At 42.0% G+C, this 25,648-nt stretch overlaps 2 protein-coding genes across 4 annotated transcripts; one reads left to right on the top strand and one right to left on the bottom strand.

Moving 5' to 3' along the window:
* The first annotated feature begins 900 nt into the window (after positions 1-900).
* LOC109867452 (selenide, water dikinase 1) lies at positions 901-13,425 on the top strand. Of its 3 annotated transcripts, none has more exons than XM_020456623.2 (10): positions 901-1,436; positions 7,362-7,490; positions 7,801-7,897; positions 7,976-8,079; positions 8,286-8,393; positions 8,490-8,644; positions 8,825-8,915; positions 9,114-9,213; positions 9,342-9,554; positions 9,674-13,425. In XM_020456623.2, the coding sequence occupies exons 2-10, from the start codon at positions 7,395-7,397 to the stop codon at positions 9,886-9,888; spliced, it is 1,179 nt and encodes a 392-aa protein (XP_020312212.1). In that variant the 5' UTR covers positions 901-1,436; positions 7,362-7,394; the 3' UTR covers positions 9,889-13,425. The 3 variants fall into 3 exon arrangements, with proteins under 3 accessions (XP_020312212.1, XP_020312210.1, XP_020312211.1); XM_020456621.2 differs by lacking the exon at positions 901-1,436 and adding an exon at positions 2,732-3,004; XM_020456622.2 differs by lacking the exon at positions 901-1,436 and adding an exon at positions 2,973-3,018.
* Positions 11,854-24,408, bottom strand: LOC109867453 (carnitine O-palmitoyltransferase 1, liver isoform). The gene is made up of 19 exons (XM_020456624.2): positions 24,239-24,408; positions 23,211-23,370; positions 22,828-22,967; positions 22,501-22,672; positions 22,233-22,334; positions 21,936-22,073; positions 21,728-21,805; positions 21,520-21,627; positions 18,867-18,951; positions 18,475-18,670; positions 18,196-18,381; positions 17,525-17,630; positions 15,823-15,939; positions 15,504-15,668; positions 15,273-15,407; positions 14,512-14,664; positions 14,255-14,368; positions 13,989-14,081; positions 11,854-13,870 (listed from the first exon to the last, which is right to left on the bottom strand). The coding sequence occupies exons 2-19, from the start codon at positions 23,349-23,351 to the stop codon at positions 13,784-13,786; spliced, it is 2,316 nt and encodes a 771-aa protein (XP_020312213.1). The 5' UTR covers positions 23,352-23,370; positions 24,239-24,408; the 3' UTR covers positions 11,854-13,783.
* Between the last annotated feature and the right edge of the window lie 1,240 nt (positions 24,409-25,648).

Below are 25,648 nucleotides of genomic sequence, written 5' to 3' on the forward strand. Positions count from 1 at the left end.
CCTTACACAACACCTAGCGACTTCATCAAGAGGTTTGGGACTCTTGGCATAACGGATAAGGCGTTGGTTTGACAATCACTGGATCCGGATTCGAGTTCCGGTTGGAGCTACCCACCCAAATTTGCTACAATATATGTTACATTTCGTATGGTATGTATTAATTTGTGGATGCCCATCATCCATTTCACATGATATGTTACGAATGTAAGTCGAACAATATTGTAACGACCCTGGGTTTCATTATATTGGTGTCAGAAGTGACCTTGCATCCACAAACGTGCTTGTGCTTGGCCATTGAGCATGTTCCTATAAGACGTTGAGTTGTAAGTGTGGGAGCAAGATGTACATATAGGGAGAAACATAATACTGTACCACAAGAGAAGGATACACTTAGAGTGCATTTGCCATTCTGGTAAAATGCATTGTCTATTGTATAGGACAGGAAACCAAAGTAAGGCCATGAGAGCATAGGACAGCTGGACATACCAAGGTCAGAGGGATACACAAAGGAGGGGGTGTTGGATCCTGTGTTTTACATTATAGCTATTAGCATATATATGATTGAATTTTATCTGCTGTTGGCTTGTGTCGATGTATGTATGTGTTATGCAACATAGCTGACTTGAAACATTGTTAAAAGTGTCAGGGCCATGGGCCTTTCTCATGATGGAAAAATACAGAGAAGCATGAAGACGAACTGTTCAATGAGTTGGGGGGGGGGCACATTCAGAGCGTGGGGTTGCAGAACAAGCGGCCTTTTGTTAGATAACAGGAGCCAGGTGCGAGATAACGGTATCGAGCATGAGCGCATGGATGTTCTTCACAGCAACAGTTACATCTATCAACAGAAGCGCCAAGAGGCGGGGACCCGCCTGAGCGCCTGCAATAGGCTGAGCAAGTTTAAACCACGCCCAGCCTCTACTGTGATAGGACAACAGATGGGTTGGAACTAAGTCTATCACAGTATAAAGAATACTGTTTACATACATCCTGTCAGTTCTCTGTTCTGCCCTGCGTGGCATTACAGTGAGCCCGTATATACGAAAGTTGCATTTGCCATTTATTACTTAGCTAATAAAAAATACATAGTATAAAATCGGTGACTCATTGTTATATTTATCCTGATACCAGATTCAAATTTACCCAACTCTAACATGGGTCAGCCAAATGACCAACGTATGGGCTATAGACATAGGGCAAATATTTTTAGGACATGAAGAGAAACATAGTCTACTAGTCCTAATAAGGACAGACAAACCAAAGAACGAACCAAGCTAAACTTAAGGGGCCCATAGGATAAGATGGGCATGTATTATTTTTGGGACATGAAGAAGTCCTGTCACCATTATAACTTGACTGAAAGCAGATATGGGCATTATTGGGCGTGAACAAGCAGGATGCACAGATTGGGATATAATGGTGGCAGATGGACTGAGGTAAGTAACTTCATTTGCATGTGGGATGGACTCATATGTTGTATGTGTATAAAAACAGAGCCAGTGCTCTGGAAAAGTGTGTGTTCCGCGGACCATCTAGGCTTCTGATATGTTTGTATTAAAAGCCTATATTGAATTCACAAGTTCTTGTAAGTGTTATATTTTGTAACGATCCTCCACGACATAAGCTAGCACGAGGACGCGCACTTTGAAAGGAGGGAGTTGTGTAACGACCCTGGGTTTATAAGCGCGGATATCGACTCTGCCACTCGAGCATGCTTTTGGGGCACAGTCGATGGCGCACTGGATTTTGGGCCAGAAGGTTGAGGGTTCGAGACCTGCTCCCTGCCTGTTTCATTACAAAATGTTATGAATTACATTTGTACGATATGTAACACATTTGCAATTCGAACAACATGTTACGAATTTGCAAATGTAGGAAGTTACAAATTTGCTAAACGTACAATATGTTACGAATTCCAATTTGTTATGGCTAACGTTAGCTAGAGGGGGCTAACACTAAGGTTAGCTAGCTGGCTAATGTTAGCTAGGCTTAGGAGTTCAGTTAAAGGGTTAGGGTTAGCTAACATGGTAAGTAGTTGCAAAGTTGCTAATTAGCTCAAATGCTAAAGTTTTCTGTGATGAGATTCGAACACAACCTTTGGGTTGGCTAGATGTTCACATTATATGCCTATCCATCCAACCCTGCCAACCACTGTCCTTTTGTTTGTACCTCATTAAGTAATGAGTAGCTTCCTTATGTAACCACACCAAACGTAACATATACCAATTTGAACGTCCCGGATTTACGTTTACTATGTTACGTCTAGTCTATGAGACCAGTCTGTCATATCAGGTCTATCCAGTTATTATCAGATGCATCAATGCTATGGTACCCCTCATTTTATCAGTGTCTTAGTCCTGACATATAAGGTGTATAATTGTATGAGCTGATTAGAATTACATTTAGCAAGTCGGCTAATGCAAACCTTTAATTCAGGCATTAATTTAAAAGGAAAATGATCAGTCTCTTTCCACATGGTTAAAACCACACATTTTATAAAAACAGATACTGTACATATAACCTGGAATTCAGAGTTAATGTACAATCATATAACATTATACATGCACTGTTTCTATTGTAAACGCTATAAACTTGATTAGAACATTTGTGATTGCATACTGATCTCTATCATATTGGAGGGAAGACTAAATTAAAGGTACAATCCATTGTTGACTTTTTATTGCCAGACTCTGCGGTTCTTTAAAGGGGAGTTAAAGGCGCCAGTCTCCTTGCGAAGGACCCTTTGTGATCTCGTGCTTTTACCTCATGATTTCCCCCGTTGTGATGACGGTCCTCACCTTGTGATATTATCTGATGCATGTATATCTATTTATTTTATGCATTTCCCAACGCGATAAATTGAAATATATTCTGTTGTAAAACAAAAAATAAAAGTTAATAGATTTTTCGTCAGGCTATCTTCAAGGACACCCGATTTACTCCAAATGCATTCTGGTACTGTCCCTTCTCTTGTTTCTGGAGACCCGCCGCTAAAGCAAAACCGGTAAGGATAAACTGGTGAGAGCAATTAAAGGGGAAATGTTATACGAATATAACTCTGGTTCAGCCCTATAAATGCAAAGGGGGGGTATTTTACATATATGTAATGCAGCATATGATTACAAACTGTGCGCAAATTGCATGTATGGCGTTATTTTATTGTTACAAAGTCTGTTGTAGCACGTCTCGCATGGCGCTGTACAGGAAGGGGTTAATTTTTTCCACCGCCGACATTTTTATGCACTGCTTTCCCGGTTACTTCGAAACATAAACTGCTATTTTTCGTTCTGTTTTCGCTAATTTAAATGATTAATAATACAGTTTTGTTTTATCCGCATTTTAACTATTGTATGAAGCTCGATTAGTCACACAAACGATGTCCCACTTGATTAATAGTTAGCACATCAGCTAGCTAAACTCATTGATTAGCAAACAGGCTATTACTTAGCCAATGTTAGCTCCCTGGCTGGCTACAAGCATGCAGCTGCAAGACAGGAAAAACTCACACAATTATTGATAAGATTATTTTAATGTCTGTAGTTAGCTAATTGATTAATATTGGCAACTTTTGACTGCCGAAATTGATTTGGCTGAATATGTCTGGTGCATGATTTAATTTGAGCCGGCGCACACCAGCCCAACTTCACATCCTCCTCGCACTGTTTCAGAAGCCAAACTCTGACAAGGACCCCAAGCGCAACTATTTATCCGGAGCCATGATAAAATACAGGATCACACAGTGACGCCTGGGATTGTGTTTAATATTTAATGTATTCTATTTTTGTTTTATTTAGCCATCAAATTGCCCGAGACCAGATCGACTAGTTAGGTCTGATTCTATGTCCAACGTCCCCGCTTCTCATCAATGGTATATTCTAGATGACTGACAGGAGGCGCTGTTTTGAATCGACCATCTTGGCACTCCCCCAAAGTAAAAAAAAATAGATGTATATATTTTGAAAGCTATAGAAATGCATTTATTAATGTCTAGATTGTTTATTCTATTAGACACCTTCATGCATAGTTTAATGTGTGCCAAACATAAAATAAACAAATATATACAAAAACATTTGTCATTTACAGCTACCTTTTTTGAAAGTTTCAATGTTACTGTCTGCACTACAACAACAAAATACTTAAATACATGTAATTTTGTCCCAGAAACATTTAGTTGAAATACTGTAGAATTCCATTCATTCCTATGGGGGGACTGCTTCTTCTGGTGAGTGCCATTATGGCTAACTTTGTGGCTTCAAAGCCTCTTATTGGCCAATACATAGAATCAGCAAATCAAGGTTTATATATAAATCATTGCTTTTAATATGTCACCTCAAAGTGAAACAGATATGTATGTGAATAAATAAATGGAAACTGGTCTCTGGTTGTTATGTCAGTGAGTGGTCAACAAAAGCACCGTTTTTATACTCTGCAGAAGTAGAGGAAGACATAGCTCAATGTGAAACCACGTTTAGTCTGTGTTTTCTCGGCTGTACTTGTCACTGTAAACAGGTGTTTATGTTAAAGGGTATACATGGAAGACTTGTGAATTTGGCCAAAACTACAGGTAACTGCCAAAATAAGGAAAACACCAACAGTGTCTTAATAGGGTGTTGGGCCACCTCGAGCCACTAGAACAGCTTCAATGCGCCTTGGCATAGATTCTACAAGTGTCTGAAAATCTTTTGGAGGGATCCGACACCTTTCTTCCTAGAAAAATTCCATAATTTGGTGTCTTGTTGATGGTGGCGTAAAACGCTGTCTCTGGTACCGCTCTAGAATCTCCCATAAGTGTTCAATTGTGTTTAGATCTGGTGACTGAGACACACAACCTTTAAACCCCCTATGCTACTTTGAGACCTCTCTTTCAAAGTGACTGAGACCTCTTCTTGCTGTGGTAGCCTGGGCAACTGGGCATTTTTACACATGGCCCAAAGCATGATGGGATGTTAATTAATTATCTCAGAAAACCACACATGTGCTCACTAGAAGAATCAAATACTAGCTCTCCTTTCTTAGATGATCTGATCTTTGGAACAATCTGTGTGGATGGACTTATCCCGCATATAAAAAAATCTAACGCACACATTATCACATATGTACACACATACGCTGCTGCTAATTTCAATCTATCCGATGCCTATTCACTTTACCCCTGTCTACATGTACATATCTACCTTAATTACCATGTATCCCTGCACATTGATATGGTATTGGGAATCCTTGTATATGGCTTCATTCTTGTTTTATTTCTTGTTCATCTGCATCGTTGGTAAAGAGCTTGTAAGTAAGCATTTCACTGTAATGTCTACAACTTCTATTTGGCGCATTTGACAAATACAATTTAATTTGATCTAAGAAATTAACTTTTCCCTTTTTTTGAGTGATTAATTTATGATTTATTGGATTTTGCAACAAGTTCAAGCCATTGATCAACTGATTCAGCTTTAAAGATAGTGGCTTGCGAAAGTATTCATCCCCCATGGTATTTTTCCTATTTTGTTGCCATACAACCTGGAATTAAAATGGATTTTTGGGGGGTTTGAATCATTTGATTTACACAACATGTCTAACACTTTGAAGATGCAAAATATTTTTTGTTAAACAAACAAGGAATAAGACAAAAAAAAGAAACGGAAAACTTGAGCATGCATAACTATTCACACCTCCAAAGTCAATACTTTGTAGAGCCACCTTTAGCAGCAAACTACATCTGCAAGTCTCTTGGGGTATGTCTCTATAAGCTTGGCACATCTAGCCACTGGGATTTTTGCCCATTCTTCAAGTTGGATTGGTTCTGCTGGTGTACAGCAATCTTTAAGTCACACCACAGATTCTCAATTGGATTGAAGTCTGGGCTTTGACTAGGCCATTCCAAGACATTTAAATGTTTCCCTTTAAACCACTCAAGTGTTGCTTTAGCAGTATGCTTAGGGTCATTGTCCTTCTGGAAGGTGAACCTCCGTCCCAGTCTAAAATCTCTGGAAGACAAACAGGTTTCCTTCAAGAATTTCCTTGTATTTAGTGCCATCCATCATTCTGGCCAGATTCCCAGTCCCTGCCGATGAAAAAAATGATGCTGCCACCACCATGCTTCACTGTGGGGATGTTGTTCTCGGGGTGATGAGAGGTGTTGGGTTTGTGCCAGACATAGTGTTTTCCTTGATGGCCAAAAAGCTGCATTTTAGTCTCATCTGACCAGAGGACCTTCTTCCATATGTTTGGGGAGTCTCCCACATGCCTTTTGGTGAACACCAAACATGTTTGCTTATTTTTTTCTGCCCACTCTTCCGTAAAGCCCAGCTCTGTGGAGTATCTGTATGGGCAGATACTCCAATCTCCGTTGTGGAGCTTTGCAGCTCCGTCAGGGTTATCTTTGGTCTCTTTGTTGCCTCTCTGATTAATGCCCTCCTTACCTGGTCTGTGAGTTTTGGTGGGTGGCCCTCTCTTGGCAGGTTTGTTGTGGTGCCATTTTCTTTCAATTTTTGAACAATGGAATTAATGGTGCTTATATTTTTTTTATAGCTTAACCCTGATCTGTACTTCTCCACAACTCTGTCCCTGACCTGTTTGGAGAGCTCCTTGATCTTCATAGTGGTGCTTGCTTGGTGTTGCAGACTCTGGGGCCTTTCAGAACAGGTGTATATATACTGAGATCATGTGAGACTTAGATTGCACACAGGTGGACTTTGTTTAACTAACGATGTGACTTCTGAAGGTAATTGGTTGCACCAGGTCTTATTTAGGGGCTTCATAGCAAAGGGGGTGAATGCATATGCACGCACCACTTTTCTTTTTAAAATGTTTTTTTGAAACAAGTTATTTGTTTCATTTCACTTCACCAATTTGGACTATTTTGTGTATGTCCATTACATGAAATCCAAATAAAAATCCATTAAAATGACAGGTTGTAATGCAACAAAATAGGAAAAAACGCCAAGGGGGGTGAATATTTTTGCAAGGCTCTGTACATACATGCACAGGTATTTTTAGTTAGATTTGTTTTTTGTAAGTTTACTTACTTTGGAAATTTTTGAGAGATAACCTAATCTTCATTAATAGCACTTTGAGGTACAAAATGATTCTTCAAAACTATTGATACCCGAGGGTAAATTGTTCTCATCAAATGTCTGCATAAGCATCCACTATGCCTTTACCTTTTCAGTTTAGTAGTAGTTACACCAAAACAGAATATTTCAAGTTTCACAACCTCTTTCCTTTACTCATCCCTCGGTCCTTCTCTCCTTTTTTGCTGTATCCTGATCCTGGATGCTAATTGGTTGAACAGAGAAGAGATGTAGTCAGGGTTACTCCAGCCATGTTTCTCATCCCTCTCTCCCCTTCTCCCTATCTTCTGTCCTCAGGTTATTGACTGAGGTCCCAAAGTGTCTCCAGCCATGTCTGTCAGAGAGTCGTTTAACCCAGAGAGCTACGAGCTAGACAAGAGCTTCAGACTCACACGCTTCACTGAGCTCAAAGGAACGGGCTGCAAGGTGGGTTTCTCTACACCCCTGGCGCTGTGAACAGTTATTAGGGTACATCGAAGACCGGCTACTGGTATAATGGCAGTGAATAGAATGTTATTGGCCACTTAGTCTTTGCTGCTTTCAAAAGTTTCCTTGCTGTGTCTCTAGCGTCAACAGTAAGTCATGTTTGGGAGCAATGAGCAGACATTTACTTTATTTTTATAACTATACAATGTAAAGTTTGGTGAGTTTGAGAAAAGCACTACAAATGCAACACATTAGGATGATGATTAAGCTTGACTTGTAGTTCTGAGGTAATCTGCTTGTTATTCCATAGGTACCCCAGGATGTGCTACAGAAGCTTCTAGAAGCCCTGCAGGAGAACCACTATCAGGAGGATGAACAGTTCCTTGGAGCCGTCATGCCCAGACTTGGTATGAACACACACACACTTTATTCACATCCATTCTTCAGATAACTTTTACAGTTTTTATAATAACTGTTCTTTGCAGGCATTGGTATGGACACATGTGTCATCCCCCTCAGGCATGGGGGCCTTTCTCTAGTCCAGACGACAGACTACATCTACCCCATAGTGGACGACCCCTATATGATGGTAGGTTCTCATTCTCTACCCCTCTTTGTGTTAATGTTTTCAGGCATACCTTACATGCTTTAGGTCTTGTGAGTATCGTATAGATTGAGTATTTACTTTGGACTGGAGTCGTTTCTTTCACCTTGAGCAGAGTATGTGTTATCTTCATTCATATCTACAGTAAATCATGTCAATAATGCCTTCTTTATTCCTGTCTGTGTCTATAGGGGCGAATTGCGTGTGCCAATGTTCTAAGTGACCTGTACGCAATGGGAGTGACGGAATGTGACAACATGTTGATGCTGCTGGGGATCAGTAACAAACTGTCAGAAAAGGTGCATGGCCACACACATACACATACACACACATAATATCAATGTGTAGCACCCAGCCACTAAATAGTCCCTCCCCTGTCTTTGAGTCCCTGTCAGGAGCGGGACAAGGTGATGCCTCTGATCATCCAGGGGTTCAAAGATGCGTCGGAGGAAGCAGGCACGTCTGTTACGGGGGGACAGACGGTTCTTAACCCCTGGGTGGTCCTGGGTGGGGTGGCCACCACGGTCTGTCAACCCAATGAGTTCATCATGTAAGAACCCTCTCCTCACAGACAGCTGCCCTCCTGTCTTTCACTCTTTTGGGGATTTCACTATTATTCTGATCTCTCTCTGAGCCTCTAAACTCTAATTGCTTTGATCATTTGAGCTGTGTTCTGTGTTGTGATAGTAATGATAGCTATGGTGATGATGTGATGTCTTCTGTCTTCCAGGCCAGACAACGCAGTGCCAGGAGATGTGTTGATTCTCACCAAACCTCTTGGGACTCAGGTGGCTGTGGCGGTACACCAGTGGCTGGACATTGTAAGTCTCAACACACAAACCTCTCCTTTGATTTACTGTATTGTAACTTAAACACTATAATGTCAATGTAATGAACGAGACGTCTGTATCCCTCAAAAAATATCAATGGGAGGGACAGCTGGACCCAATCAGCGCTTTATCAGTCATTGCCGTGCCTCAAAAGTGGTCTAAAATCGTGTGTATATGTCTGTCCCTCAGCCTGACAAGTGGAATAAGATCAAGCTGGTGGTGACTCAGGAGGATGTAGAGCTGGCCTATCAGGAAGCTATGATGAACATGGCCCGGCTCAACAGGACAGGTACACACACCGCCTGACTCAACATAACAAGTACCTGTCCTCAAGTTGTTCTCCCCTGTCTAACTTCTACTATTGTTTGGATGAATGTAATGTGAATATTGATGTATTTGTTGTTTTTATCTCTCCAGCTGCAGGTCTGATGCACACCTTCAACGCTCACGCCGCCACTGACATCACTGGCTTTGGGATTCTGGGACACGCCCAGACATTGGCACGGCAACAGCGTAGCGAGGTCTCATTTGTCATTCACAACCTCCCTGTGCTCGCCAAGATGGCCGCTGTGTCCAAGGCCTGCGGGAACATGTTCGGACTCATGCACGGCACCTGCCCTGAGACATCAGGTATGTGTGAATGTTTGTGTCTCTGGCCGTGCATGTGTTTTTGTCGGCCTGTTGTCTGTCTAGGTTCTCTCACCTCTTTCACACACATACTCATCAGCCATCTCTGTCTCTATCTATAGGGGGTCTGTTGATCTGTCTTCCCAGGGAGCAGGCAGCTCGTTTCTGTGCTGAGATCAAATCTCCTAAATACGGCGAGGGCCACCAGGCCTGGATCATCGGCATTGTGGAGAAGGGTAACCGCACCGCCCGCATCATCGACAAACCACGAATCATCGAGGTCGCTCCTCAGCTCTCCACACAGAATGTCAACCCTACACCCGGTGCAACCTCATAATACCTTTCCTCTCCCCTGCAATGCAGACCGGAACCACAGAGCTCGGCCGAGTTTTTTTTAGACTCATAGAAAACCATCCTAGAGTGTGTCAAATGTATACACGTATATATATATATATATATATACAATTAACTGGGTTGAGGTGTATGTACACCTGCCTCAGACCGAGAGAAGCCTTAGGGGCAGGTCATCACACAATGGACGCACTATCAACAAAAACAAAAAAATCCCTAAAAAGAAAACAAGTAAAAATCCATTTGCCTTTTGTCTGTTGTAATCTGTTATGTTTGACTGAAGAGGCAGGCAGCTTCTGGGTTTAAGAATAGATTATGATTATCCGATTCTGTTGATTCATTTAGAATCTTTAGGAGACTCGGGTGTCCGTTGCCTCCAGGGCACTTTTTAAAGGGTGCTTGTTCTCGACAAGTATGTGTAAGAGTTTTTTTTTTTTTAAAGCAATGGGTAGTGATATAGCGTTTTTGTTTGTCCGTTCACTTTGTGTACAGTTTAAAAACTTAGTTGTAGTTTAAAGCTGTAACAGATGCCTGGAAAGAGTGAACATAAGGGTTGCTTTTTTACTTTCACTTTTTGTATCCCCCCCAAAAAACAAATAAATCAAATAGATTTTTATTTTCATGCCAGTTTTACAAGAGCACTATCAAATTGATGGATCTAAAGGAATGCATTATCAAATTGGACTCCCTCTGTTCATATTGCTGTTTTGTACTTTTAATCAGTGATAGAATCAGTTACAAGGACATTAAATCCATTCTGTCATCTTACAGGCAATAAACAGAACGTCCTGGTATAGTTTGGTATACTTGCCTATGGAGATGTGATCATACTGAGTAGGATTCGGAAGAAGTCTGAGCATGGTGTCTCAACTCTGTTGTATTGCACACACCTACCTTTTTAAGGAAGCAGGTATTGTAAGAGGCAGATGAAATGGTGAGTGTTCAAGTCTTGGTTGACACTTTGCTCCATGAAAATAGTACCAGTGCATCCATCTGCAGCAGAGCTTACACTAGCTGATTTTCTATAGAATCTTCCAGTACCTAGAGGTTCCATACAATTTGTATACCGGTAAAGTACTTTGCTCAGATTTGCCAACACTAGATTTGCCAACACTAGATTTGCCACACTATCCCAATAAATGTACAATCTGTGTCTAATCATCCTGGTTGGGATAAGTGTAGTCTTAGATTCAAATCAGATGGAGCATTAACCAGCATTGGCCGACATCCGCATAGCAGATGTTTTAGAGTTGTAACTGCGGTATGAGATATTCTATCGGTGAGTTGCTGCTTCTGTATGTCACAAACCACTCCCGTTCAAAACGGCTCTAGAAAGTGTAGGTTATCGGTGTTAAGAAATAATTAATCAGATGTCAAACCATTGATGTTAGGCTAAAGCATGTTTTCATGTTAATTTGAATGGGGAATTTATAGCGTATCAGTCTAATTCAAGTGTTTGAACTTCTAACGTGGCTGCATGGGACGTTGCATTATAGTCGGGTGTGGTTTCAGTGTATCCAATGGCAGTGTCCACAATAAGGTAACACAATGAGACACTTGTGGATTTGACAGCTCTATGCAGTTCCAACATCGCCAAAACAACCGCTATGCAGATGTCAATCTGATTGAATCTAGCCCTTAGTACTCCAGTCATCTGATGTAAGGCCTTTTCTCATGTCTGGTACCATAAAGGGTTGTATGGCACTCTGCTTACAAACTGAAATAACACTGGATCCTCTGTTACACTGAAGGACTGCGTTTGTTCTCTCCTATTGTTTCATAAAGCAGGATGTTGTCATTATGCCATGTAGTAACTAAGCATTTTGCACACCAGAATGTACTTCCTCTGCTATACATGGCAACTGGAAATGTATGTGGTGTAGTTGGCCACACAGTTCAGGTATGAGAGTATACATTTTTATGTGTTCAAGTCCAAAGAAGAGGTAAAACAAACAATCAACATATCCTTTATTATAATACATTCTAAACACATAGTTGTTTGACCTGATACAGTTGAATTCTTAAGTTTACATACACCTTAGCCAAATACATTTAAACTCAGTTTTTCACAATTCCTGACATTTAATCCTAATAAAAATTCCCTGTCTTAGGTCAGTTAGGATCACTTTATTTTAAGAATGTGAAATGTCAGAATAATAGAGAACTATTATTTCAGCTTTTATTTCTTTCATCACATTCCCAGTGGGTCAGAAGTTTAGACTCAATTAGTATTTGGTAGCATTGCCTTTAAATGGTTTAACTTGGGTCAAAAGTTTCAGGTAGCCTTCCACAAGCTTCCCACAATAAGTTGGGTGGCTTAAGGACTTTGTTGTCCACAACTTGGTAAAATGGTCATTGTCCATTTGTAAGACCCATTTGTGACCAAGCTTTAACTTCCTGACTGATGTCTTGAGATGTTGCATCAATATATACACATAATTTTCCTCCCTCATGTTGCCATCTATTTTGTGAAGTGCACCAGTCCCTCCTGCAGCAAAGCACCCCCACAACATGATGCTGCCACCCCCGTGCTTCACGGTTGAGATGGTGTTCTTCGGCTTGCAAGCCTCCCCCTTTTCCCTCCAAGCATAACGATGGTCATTATGGCCAAACTGTTCTATTTTTGTTTCATCAGACCAGAGGACATTTCTCCAAAAAATACGATCTTTGTCTCCGTGTGCAGTTGCAAACCATAGTCTGGCTCTTTTTATGGCGGTTTTGGAGCAGTAGCTTCTTCCTTGCTGAGCGGCCTTTCAGGTTATGTCGATATAGGACTAGTTTTACTGTGGATATAGATACTTTTGTACCTGTTTCCTCCAGAATCTTCACATGGTCCTTTGCTGTTGTTTTGGGATTGATTTTCACTTTTCGCACAAACAAATGTTCATCTCTAGGAGACAGAATGCGTCTCCTTCCTGAGCGGGTATGATGGCTGCGTGGTCCCATGGTGTTTATACTTGCGTACTATTGTTTGTACAGATGAACGCGGTACCTTCAGGCATTTGGAAATTGCTTGTCTTGGCTGATTTCATTTGATTTTCCCATGATGTCAAGCAAAGAGGCACTGAGTTTGAAGGTAGGCCTTGAAATACATCCACAAGTAGACCTCCAATTGACTCAAATGATGTCAATTAGCTATCAGAAGCTTCTAAAGCCATGACATAATTTTCTGGAATTGTCCAAGCTGTTTAAAGGCACATTCAACATAGTGTATGTAAACTTCTGACCCACTGGAATTGTGATCGTGAGTTATAAGTGAAATAATCTGTAAACAATTGTTGGAAAAATTACTTGCCAAAACTGTAGTTTGTTAACAAGAAATTTGTGGAGTGGTTGAAAAACGAGTTTTAATGACTCCAACAGAAGTGTAAGTAAACTTTCGACTTCAACTGTACATACGATTCAGATAACAGATTCAGATATACTACCTTATATATTACAACACTTAAATACTCAAAACAGTGCTATTTACAAGTGTACACATATTACAATCAGATGCAAATACAACTGCCTTTGAACTAAACAGATGCCTTGCCTATCCTTAACCTACATTACTATATCATATGAATCAATGTTCTTTAAGGCTACCGAGGCATTTTGTGCTTCATTGCTCTTGCCAAAATTGGTTCAATACTATGTTAAAAATTCATTGCCATTTTATAGAAGGGATAGTGCGAAATAAAGTCATAATGCTTTATTAAATATTTATTTCTACAAAACAATTCCCTCCTGCTAACTGAGTAAATATCCAAAAGATCTATAACTTGACCCATTCTAAAGGCGTTACCCAGAAGAGACTAGCCGTTTTGGAAATAATGTAATGTCACAGAGCATGAAAATGTGGTATGAAGTCTATAAAGACCTTTCAGTCTGTCTACTCATCACATCTCTTTCTTGTCGTTTTGGTCGAATAGCGCACGAATGTCCAGCATGGCCTGTCGAATGTTCTGTCCAAAGCGGTACGAGTCCTACAGAGAAAGAGACAGTTGTTTGACCTGATAAAGATCCAGCTAGATTGTCATTAAGGTAGTATGTAAGTGCTATATACTCTATGGTTCATCATGTAGTGTGACACAATGGTCTCACCGTCTCAGGGCTGGAGAACTTGCTGGAGATGTGGAATGTGATGAGGTTCTCTCCTACAATGATGTAAGAGACGCCATAGCCGTCATCAGCCACCTGGGGGCGCAGGAGAGACGGTACCAATCACCCCTAACACTGACTACTTCATAGAAGTAAGAAGCAGACATAGAAGAAGTAACAGAGGACACAATGGCAGTAGGACTTGAGTATCTGGTCCCAGCTAATTTCTTAATGTGTGTGTGTGTGTTGTGTGCGTGCAGTAGACTCACAGGGCCAAACCCCCCTCCTGCACCCACGTATCTTGGGAACTTGTTGATGTCGACCATGTTGAGCTGCTGTTGAGGAGTCTGACTAGTGGACAACCTCCAGGGCTCTGACAACACCTACACACAGGGGAAGGGGGGGGGGGGGGTCAATTGAGAAGATGGGTAAGTGTAAATCTCTGATATCATATCACTTGGCTGCCAAAGTATAATTTAAGACATATAATGGTGTTGACTACACAAACACTCAGAAGCGAGCTGACCTGTTTGAGGAATGGTGAGTCGATGTTGAGGTACTTGGACATGATGTAAAGACAGAAGAGGTGTCTGTCGATGCCAGAGCCTGTCATGGCCAGACGATACATATTCTGGTGTTTGTCTGCAGCCTTCCGGAAGAGGTCCAACCTCTGGGCACTCTGCTCACAGAGACAACAACAGATGATATTCAATCAAAACCTAAAAAACACAACAGATAGTGCAGTGGTGGCCAGTCCTCCACCTGCATAGCTACTGGGTTTGCAGGGTTTTGCTCCAGCCCTACTCAGACACACATGATTGTACTAATCAACTGTTTATCAGCACTTTGAATAGCTAAATCAGGTATGTTAGTGCAGGGCTGGAACAAAAGCAAAACGTGCATAGCCAGTAGCTCTCCAGAAGGAGGGTTGGTCATGCTTGCTCTAGAGGACACCCACCTCTGGCTAGATAGGTACAAGAAACAGACCTTTGGGTCCTGGTCACCTAGTTCTCAGTCAGAATGACCTGAGCCTCACTGGCAGAGTTACATCATGTCACTGTCTATCAGTAACTCCCACAGACAAGGCTACTCACCTGCAGTGCTGCACCCACACTGTGTTTAACCACAGATATAGTCAAACATCTGATGATCTATATCTAGCATGCATAGCATGTATGTGGAAGGGGACTGTTACTGTGCTGTCATTAGTGCATTCTATATTGCCTCTGAAATGATTAACAAAGGTACACAGTAAGAGAGGTGTGTGTTTAAGGTGTGTGTCCTCACCTTAGTGTTCTTGTCTTGCATGGCTCTGACGAAGGCTGTGGACTCTATGGTGCAGGAGCGAACCGTCTCTGTCCTACCCTCCCGGAACATCCGGGTCATCGAGGCCTCATACGTCAGACAGAACTCCCCCTTATCCTACAATACATAGACAACAAATACATTCAGTTTATTAGAGACATGATATTGTTTGTCTGTTGTCTATTCATGACTCACACACACACACACACACACCCTGAATTGAGCCAGCTGCAGTGCTAGCTGTATGAAGGCATCAGGACTGGTCCTACTCTTCTTGATCAGGCCTTTCCCAAACTCATCAAACAGACAGCCATGGAAGTCCACGTCATCAGCTATCTCCTTGGCAACCATGTAGGAATCCTCAATGACCTCCTGGCACTGAGGGATGAGGAGAGACCAGAGAACAGAAAGGCTCAGACAAGACACAAGACAGCCTGTAGAAACTACTGACTGGTCTACTGAACACACTAAACTAGCTTTTCCTCTTTACTAAAGCTACAACTTTTGATCCTTAACACATTAGAAGCCATACCTCCAATGGAATGTCCCATTGTAGTTTGGCGGTGGGAGGCAGGCCCTTGTTGATGTCTCCTTTGCAGTGTCCCTCCTCTGTGTAACCCAGATGGAAGCAGTCTGTTGCTAGGACGTACTACACAGAGACAGCAGCACAGCAACCATTAGATTCACACAACACACTTCCCAATGAATCACACCATGTCATATATTGTGTTTTAGAATAACATGTTTGTAATACATCATTAATACACCATCAACAGGGCCGGCTCCAGACATAAGCGGTCGCTAGGGGGCCCCCGACCCCCAAAAAAGGAACTCAGTCAGGGTCTCAACTAACTGTTCAGAGTAAGAATAGCAGAAAACAAAAGGTGCAGCCATGCACATTTTTTTGATTTGTAGTTATTCTAGCCAGCTTGTAGTAATCATGGCCGAATACCGACCGGGCACGTTGTGACGGCCCTGAATTATTCTGAACCGTCTCAGTGCAGCTCCTTCCAATAGGGCGCTTTCCCTTTAATTCCCAATTAAATAGCCAGCATCAGCTTCGCAAAAGTGGGGTTGTGATGGAGACGTGAATGAGGATGTGTTCAACCCTCAGTTCCCGAAGCTTCTCTATTCCGTTTGTTTTGTTGCCGTTAAACGTGTGTTTTGTAGCCTAATAGAGTTTACCCAGGAACGGATCCACTCTTTGCGTCCGTGGACTACACCTCTCGGTTCTTCGTGGCCTTTCTCCGCTGGAGATCTATTGGCGGATTGGATTGTCTGACTGACCGACTACAACCTTTTTGTATACGGTATTTCATTTGTTTTGATGTGATGTATACTGTGATTTATGTAGTTAGTTGTAGTTGAGGACTTAGTAAGAGTTGATATGCTTTAAAGTTCTGTGGTAAAATAATTGTTATATTGATTGTATGTTTAATACTGGGTTTACGCTACACTGAATGAACGGACAAACATTGCGTGACAAAAGTCACTTGAGTTCACTGAACTCCTTTACCGGGCTGGACTCTTTTAGGCCCGAGGTACAGGACATTTCTGGAGGAACCAGAACTCATTATGTTATATTATTATATGTGTGTAATCATTGTTGTTGCTAATACAACCCACGCAAAAGAATATAGTTGTTTTTGAAGTTCTTTCCAATGTTTTAAGGGTTTATGAAAAGTTTATTTCCATCCTGACTTTTACATGAGTCCTTTGTATTGGTGTAGACTTGACGGACCAGATGGGACTCATTCCCACCCAAACTAAAAGGAGAAACCAATGTTTTCTCTGGTAGACACAACCTACCTGGCACCCCTATAAATAATAACCTCAAGTCAAAACCGTTACAACGTGCCCAGGGGCCCTGACCTCCTGGGGGCCCACATAGATTATGTTAGTCATTCTCACTCAGATGTCATATTATATTATTATATGGGGCTGCGGCTTTTGTGGAGCGATGGGTAACGATGCTTCGTGGGGGACTGTTGTTGATGTGTGCAGAGGGTCCCTGGTTTGCGCCCGGGTATGGGCGAGGGGACGGTCTAAAGTTATACTGTTACAATAAGTCATGGCAAATTGTGTAGAATTTGTGGAAATTAGCTTTAAAACTGCAGAAATGTCTCTCCACCACATGCAAAATGGGTAGAACTGCAGGAAATGAGGTACAAATTGTAAATTTTTCTCCTTTTTTCCCACTTTTTTGTTGTTGCCGTGAGCATCAATAACATTACCTCCCACATGTGTCCTACAATGGGAGCGTCTGCCCACGAGTGTTCTGCATTGACCCCTAGTTTACCATTCTTATAAGCGATCAGGGTGAAGGATTTGTCAAACCACCTGAGAGAGAGAGAAGGCATATCAGGTTAAACACTGAAACACATCATAAAGGCAGTGCACAGAAAAGCAATATAGCGCTAAACTATCCTCACTGAAACAGGCCTACTTTACAACGCATCTTTTTTTCTTTTCTGTCCCGTCTCACCTGTCATAACACTTCCCGTTTGTCTCACCTGTCATAACACTTCCCGTTCGTCTCACCTGTCATAGCACTTCCCGTTCGTCTCACCTGTCATAACACTTCCCGTTCGTCTCACCTGTCATAGCACTTCCCGTTCGTCTCACCTGTCATAACACTTCCCGTTCGTCTCACCTGTCATAACACTTCCCGTTCGTCTCACCTGTCATAACACTTCCCGTTCGTCTCACCTGTCATAACACTTCCCGTTCGTCTCACCTGTCATAACACTTCCCGTTCGTCTCACCTGTCATAACACTTCCCGTTCGTCTCACCTGTCATAACACTTCCCGTTTGTCTCACCTGTCATAACACTTCCCGTTTGTCTCACCTGTCATAACACTTCCCGTTTGTCTCACCTGTCATAACACTTCCCGTTTGTCTCACCTGTCATAACACTTCCCGTGCAGCAGGGACTTGGCGTACAGGTCCAATGATCTCAGCTTGTCAGGGTCGTAACCGTGTGCCTCGTCGTCAAGGGTGAGGAAGAAGGCTGACGTCTCGATGGCCTCCAGAGAGGCTTTGTTAACACCCTGGCTGAAGTACTTCAGACGAGACCGCGCCCAAGGAACTCTGGGAGAGAATAAGAGGTGGACATTTTATTTCTGATGTGTGTGTGTGAGGAAGGAGGGGAGGTTGCGCTTTCGTGCCTATATGTGTGTATACCTGTTGCCGGCTGTGAGGGCAGCCAGTTTGAGTTCCCCAGGCTGTGGCTCCGTGGTGTCGTCGAGGATCCTCTGGAACTGAGTCTCCAGCTCAGAGGGCCAGAGGTGACGCCCCCCGTAGTACAGCCACACCTTAAAGAAGCGTCCCTTATGGTACACCACCAGGTGCTTCCGGTCACTCAGGTGCTGAACAAAGTCTGGACCAAGGAGTAGGAGAGGGGGTGAGGACATAGAACATTATAAGGGGTTGGGGAATGCACACTTCTCTTGAAAGTTTTTGTTTAAGATGGTCAGAAGATGTGTCTGACACAAACTCATGTTCATATTGATTCATGAAACTACCCAGCGATAGTTTGATAGTGTTATGCCCCCAGAAGGCAGCAGTGTGCTCACCTGTCTCTATGCCAGGGATACGTGTGGTGTTGAACATCCTCTCCATCTGATAGGAACACATGGGCACCACCCCCAGAGCCCTCAACTAGAGAGAGAGTATGCCAAATAAAAACCATTGACTGCAAAGGTAAACAAACCATACAACTCTATGCACAAGGACTACATTTAAAAGTCCAAAGCAGCCATTTTTATCACCACAACAAATAATTTCTGGGTTACAATTAAGTACCTTAATCTAACCAATAGGTGGGGGGTAGTCTAGTGGTTAGAACATTGGGCCAGTAACTGAAAGGTTGCTGGATCGAATCCCCGAGCTGACAATGTAAAAATCTGTTGTTCTGCCCCTGAACAAGGCAGTTAACCCACTGTTCCCCGGTAGGCTGTCATTGTAAACAAGAATTTGTTCTTAACTGACTTCACTAGTTAAATAAAAAAATGTATAAATCTTACTACTATGCTTGGTCAAAAATGCACAGAAATAGCTTCTTAGCAAAGAGCAATTTCTCAAGCAGGAATTTCACTAGGACTGTCTGGGAGTGGTCTGAGTGGGGAGGGGAAAACTGAAAACTAACTGTGAATGGAATCCCACCAAAATATGCTGACAAAATCTCTTAAATATCTACTCCGAATTATGATTCAAAGATCTTTGCAGAAAGAATCGGGTGACAGCTATGATATGACCACTTGATTTTGAAAAACATATATTTTGGTTAGTGAAGTGGAATAACAGCCGGTGGTAACATAACATAATGGGTCCATTTCTGACATGTTTTAATCACTTAATATATCATCAACCAAATTGTTATCAGTAAAAACACTAACTATTTGGTAGGTCTACCTTTACTTTTTACCTCTGTGAACTTCAATTATATATTTAATTTTTTATCTCAAAGATATGTGGGTATTTGGTCACAGAAATACAATATATATGAATTAACCTTTTGAAACTAGGGGGCGCTATTTTCATTTTTTGAAAAATAACGTTCCCAAAGTAAACCGCCTTTTTCTCAGGACCAGATGCTAGAATATGCATATAATTGACAGCTTAGGATAGAAAACATTCTAAAGTTTCCAAAACTGTCGCAATATTGTCTGTGAGTATAACAGAACTGATATTGCAGGCGAAAGCCTAAGAAAAATCCAATCAGGAAGTGACTCATGTTTTGAAACCGTTGTCTTCCTATGCACCCCTATTGGCCACTGAAAGAGATATCAACCAGATTCCTTTTTCTACGTATTCCCTAAAGTGTCTACAGCATTGTGACGTAGTTTCAGGCCTTTATGTTGAAGAATGAGCGTAAAGGACCACATTGCGTAAGTGGCCAGCTGAGGGCTCTCAGAGTGATTCTTGCATAAAAGACAGAGGTAGTCATTTTTCCTCTCGGTCCTACTGAAAAGCCTATTGTCCCGGTTGATATATTATCAAATAGATATTTGAAAAACACCTTGGACTGATGATAAAAAACGTTTGGCATGTTTCTGTCGATATTATGGATATAATTAGTTTTTTTTCCCCGGTGTTGTAGTGACCGCTATTTCCGGTCTCAACATAAAGTGACAAACAAATGGAGGAATTTTGGGTATAAAAATAATCTTTATGGAACAAAAGGAACATTTGCTGTCTAACTGGGAGTCTCGTCAGTGGAAACATCGGAAGATCATCAAAGGTAAACTGTTAATTTGATTGCTTTTCTGATTTTCGTGACCAAGCTTCCTGCTGCTAGCTGGACATAATGCTATGCTAGGCTATCGATAAATTTACACAAACGCTTGTCTTGCTTTGGCTGTAAAGCATAATTTCAAAATCTGAGATGACAGGGTGATTAACAAAAGGCTAAGCTGTGTTTCACTATATTTCACTTGTGATTCATGAATATGAATATTTTCTAGTAATATTTTTTGACCGTTGCGCTATGCTAATTAGTGTAGTTGATGACAATTCTCCCGGATCCGGGATGGGTAGTTCTAAGAGTTAAACTCACAGAAGGCAAATCATTTCTGCAAAACAAAATATAAGTGTTGGGGCGGCAGGGTAGCCTAGTGGTTAGAGCAGTGGACTAGTAACTGGAAGGTTGCAAGTTCAAATCCCCGAGCTGACAAGGTACAAATCTGTCCCTGAACAGGCAGTTAACCCACTGTTCCTAGGCCGTCATTGAAAATAAGAATTTGTTCTTAACTGACTTGCCTAGTTAAATAAAGGTAAAATAAAATAAATAAATTGTGTTTTTATGTATTTCTAATACCTTAAATATTTTTTCTGCTAGATGTTTTCTAGGACCTCTTTTCCATGAGTTTGACCAAAGATCTAAGCCTTTGCTTTTTCCTCATTTTTAGCAGGGAAAATGTATATATGCCTTAATTTTAAAAAAAATAGACTCTTAGCTTTCATTTGACACCAAATTTGATGTGTTCCTATGGACTTCATATGTTAGTGCTCATGGGGCATTTGAAATGGAAATGACCAGAAACAAGTCGAAGGCAGTGGGAGGAGGATTTAGGTTAACAGATAAGGAGGGAGATGACCTGAGTTATTTAAGTGGTAGAGAGAGGGCTGAGGGCCAAAGGGGAAATGGGGGAGGGACCTGAATACTCTCAAGGGTACAAAGAGGGAGAGCGAGGGGGTGAGAGAGACAGAGAGAGGGGTACTCGTTACCGGTGCATGTTCTCCTCTCTCTAGTTTGCGTCGGTACTGCAGCATAGCGTGAACCACATTCCCTGCCCGAGCTGCCTGTCTGTGTGTGGGAATCACGTACAGCAGATCCTAAAGCAGATCATCAAATACATCATTAGGTAAAGGTTACTGGATACATCTCAAGCAATGCCATGTTCCCTGTATGAGTACCCATATAGACATGTCTTACCATGGCGTAAAAGTTACTGTTGACCATGATGGGACTCCTGCCTCTCAGGTAGATGTACTCCTCCCACCAATCACTCACCTGTTAAAACATAATCTATTACAATCATTTGTTCTAAAGAGCACTTTGAGCACTCACCAAAACAACTTAATAAATAAAGTTACCACATTATCGTTTCATGTAACCTGACATCACACTTCAGAATACGTACGTAGTTAGTAGCCCACCAGGATTTGAGGATGAGGTATTTCTGGAGTTTGGGTGCCTCATCTCTCTTGAAGTCATTGGCCACCACCTCCATCTGGTTGTACTGCTCATCATCCAGCAGGGGGCGCACTGACTCCAGGTACTGCAAGGTCACAAAGCGATTATATGATATAATACTGATATGTAGTGTACATATATGGTTCTACACTGGTCCTGGTCCATCACTTTCCTGAAAAAATTTGATCAGTTTCATATTGTTTTTAATCTAAGCATATGAGACACATAACCACCTCTCTCTCACCCTGGTTATGGTGTCGTCCACGCTAGGCACAGGTAGTCTGGGTAGGGAGGCCTGGAAGCTGTAGAGGAGAGGTCTGCGCCCAGAGAACATCTTGACCAGACTCTGAAGAGAAACAACACAACACAATGACTGGGTTAATTGTCAGAATAATCAAATACTCATAAATGACAATAAGAGCTCAGAAAATATATTGTCTTGATTCTGAACTATAAGTGAGCTGCTCTTTTGGTCATGTTTCTATTGAAATAGAGACATTTGACAGACGTACCAGCCAGAGTTTGGTGCAGAAGCTCATTTTGCCGTGGGACTCAAAGATCCAGGCGTGGTAGGAGAGAAGGGCCTTGAGAATGTACCTCAGCATGAGGATGAGAGAGAGCCACAGGCCCGTGGCAAACAGGATGGCACTCAGCACTGTCTGGGTCTGCACTGTCATGTAGTCACTGGAGAGAGGAGAGAACCTCACATCTAAATGATGTTTATTGTCCTTTAACAGGACATTCTATCAACGGATACCAACAGTTACATACTTAATCTGAAAAAATATGCATCGCTCTTCCCCAATGCCTCTTCATCATTCAATTATTTGCTCACTGACCTGACAGGCAGGGTCCTCTTGATGGTATCTATCATTCCCAGTGATGGGTCTATCCTGGCATACATGGTGCTCATGATGGCTATCACAGCAATCAGCCAACTGGATGGGCTGGCAGGGTAGACCCCTGTCAATATCCCATTCTGAAATAAAATAATTTAATGTTAATTTAGATAGTTAGCCTACAAACAGACCAACAAGGCTATTCCTGGATGTGCTAGCCTATGTCCCAGCCAAGCACTAGGCTACACACACCTGATTCAATCAAGGCCATAATAATAACTTGAATCAGTTGTTTTAGTGCTGGACTGCAACAAAAACCAAACTAGCTATCAGGTTCAGGTTTGGTAATGACTGTAGGGCTACTTAATCATTCGAAAACAAACCTTAAATCTTATGGCGCGCTTTATCCATGATGTCACTCCTGACAGGTAGATGTGTTTGAGTACCTCGCGGCTCAGGTGGAGGTCGATGCCATCTGGGGTGACGGTGAACTGGAAGCCAACCGCCTGATGTGCCTCCGCCATCCCGGTGACGTTGAAGACCCTGTTAAGAGAGAGAGATAGACAGAGACGTTGAACTTCAATTGTTTACACACGTGAATTTATTTGAAAATGTTTGCTCTTGCACAATTATCAAACCAAACCAACTTTAGGCTAATGGATGGATGTGGGAATCAAAGTCAACCCTTAATCAATTTCTGGTGAGAGAAACAAGGCTGCATTGCCACATTTGCTACCTCCTTTTTTGTTGTTGTTGCAGTTTTAAAGCTAATTTCCTGGAATTCTACACATTTTGCCATTGCTTATGAGGTGTTCATATGCCTTCTCAGGGGCCCCGTGGCACATGCCCTGCGTGCGCGTTCGGTAATCCGGCCCTCTTGTAATTTCAGGGATTTGTTAAATATTTTCTAACTGTATGTGGAGGTCATAAGTCTGTTTATGTTGTGGCCCGGTTGACTGAAACGTGGGCTTGAATTTCTTTTTCCATGTCATATGACGGGCCAGCAGCTAAGTGGGGCAAAGTTGAAATGCCAGATATAGCCTAGGCTACTGGCATGCGCTCAGATGTAGGACTGGTTTAAAAATATAAACACTGCAGACTAGGAAGAGCATGCGAGGTCTACTACACCACAAACCACATAATGAAACATTTTGCAAGGTGAATTCATAAAAACATATTCCAATAAATAGGCTTTGTGCCGCAAGGAGCCTACACAATTACTAACTTTTGGCTTGCTTTGTTTGTCAAACATCTGAAATGCACAATAGCCAGCACCAACAACAAATCCATATGGTATCTAACTATACTAGGCTACAGTATAACATACATTAGTGTGTCATGGACAGCTACAGTAGCCTAAGAAATTACACATTATAGCAATCTAAAAACCAAACATTCAGTAATTCCATACCTTTTTGCTTAGGGATTCAATTCAAGCTTGCTGAAGTGAAACAGAAGAAGGCCTTGACTGTGGTTTCTCTCAGTGGAATTCCTCTGGACTGGGGCTGAACCTCTGTGTTCTGTGTGTGATTCCTATGCCCTTGAAGTGGCTTTCCTCAGGTACTGAGAGCAATGCTATCCCCTATGCTTTCTCCCTCCCCTCTCTCTCTCTCTGTACTTCCCCTATGCCCCCCCCCTCTCAGACTTTTCTATCTGTAAATGGACACTATCTAGAGCTAGACTGTAACCTCACGTGTCTGCTGACCACATAGTGTTCAAACCCCTACAGAGTACACCTATAAATACATGATGTTGATTCATCAATCTATTTACATATATATTAAGTGTTATTCAGGGCAACCAGTGACAAATGGTTCATTAATAATGAATAGTTATAAGGCATGTTTTGAGGCAAGTTTCATCTCGCTGTCTCTCGGTAAGCAGTGTGTCTATAGTGGCTATGTCATGTAATAACCCACCACGTTCCCTTTTAATGTCACTACACGTGTGGATATCTCACTCACTGTTTCTCTCATGGTCTGACAGGCTTTAAGCTTTAGTCAGACACCCAAGAGTCCTGGGATTAGTTAAGATCAATGGCTTTATGTTTCAAATATGTTTAATTGCTCTTTAACCTCTATTTCACAAATATATTTGTCACAAAGTGCTTATTAGTAAGTAAACCCCCCAAAAAGAGTAAACAAAGGCAACGGCGGGAAAGGCAAACTCCATAGGAATTCTTTAAAAGGACGGAAACGAGATTGGGAACCCATCCTCCTCTGGGTAGAGATTTAAGGCACGTACAGATCGGTAGTATTGTCGATTGTCTGCCAGCTGAGAGTACTTAGCACCTCTGAACAGATTTCCGAACGTAATTTGCAATGTAGAAACGGGAGAAAAGTATTTTTTATACACGCATGATATTACACAACGCGCCGTCACCAAGGCTTATTGTTGCTGACACAGAACGGATACAGTCCTCATATAGCAAAGACCCACGTTGCCTTTTTCCAGATACGCTCAATAAATATCTGGGCCTGAACCCCAAACAGAGCAAACCAAGGCAAATCAGATTGATTGATGAACGTTTGTGTCAGAAGGAGTGTTGAAGTAGGGCTTCATAGCGGGTGCTTCATAGCGGGTGCAGATGGGTAGAGGAGGGAGGACAGTGAGAGAGAGAGGGAGTGACGATCCAGCATTACAGCAGTGCTGTTTTCTATACCTGGCATGTATACCTGGTCACCCAACACTGTCCCCTGTCCAGTGTGGAAGACCACCAGAGGGCAGGCTGGGCTCACGGATAGTAGCCCAACAAGGCATGGGAGACAAGGTAGCCAGAGGCAATTAAGCACAGCTGATGGTACTAATGACATATTCTCCT

The sequence above is a fragment of the Oncorhynchus kisutch genome, linkage group LG22 (genome assembly GCF_002021735.2).
Source record: "Oncorhynchus kisutch isolate 150728-3 linkage group LG22, Okis_V2, whole genome shotgun sequence".
NCBI lineage: Eukaryota > Metazoa > Chordata > Actinopteri > Salmoniformes > Salmonidae > Oncorhynchus > Oncorhynchus kisutch.

Bases quoted from the DNA above. Each gene is read 5' to 3' on its own strand.
- LOC109867452 (XM_020456623.2), top strand. From the start codon at position 7,395: ATGTCTGTCAGAGAGTCGTTTAACCCAGAGAGCTACGAGCTAGACAAG. The intron at 8,394-8,489 runs GTGCATGGCCAC...AGTCCCTGTCAG, and splicing joins GTAACAAACTGTCAGAAAAG to GAGCGGGACAAGGTGATGCC. The intron at 8,916-9,113 runs GTAAGTCTCAAC...TCTGTCCCTCAG, and splicing joins TACACCAGTGGCTGGACATT to CCTGACAAGTGGAATAAGAT.
- LOC109867453 (XM_020456624.2), bottom strand. From the start codon at position 23,351: ATGGCGGAGGCACATCAGGCGGTTGGCTTCCAGTTCACCGTCACCCCA. The intron at 18,952-21,519 runs GTAACGAGTACC...CTCTCTCTCTAG, and splicing joins AGAGAGGAGAACATGCACCG to TTGAGGGCTCTGGGGGTGGT. The intron at 18,671-18,866 runs GTGAGCACACTG...TCCTTGGTCCAG, and splicing joins TATCCCTGGCATAGAGACAG to ACTTTGTTCAGCACCTGAGT.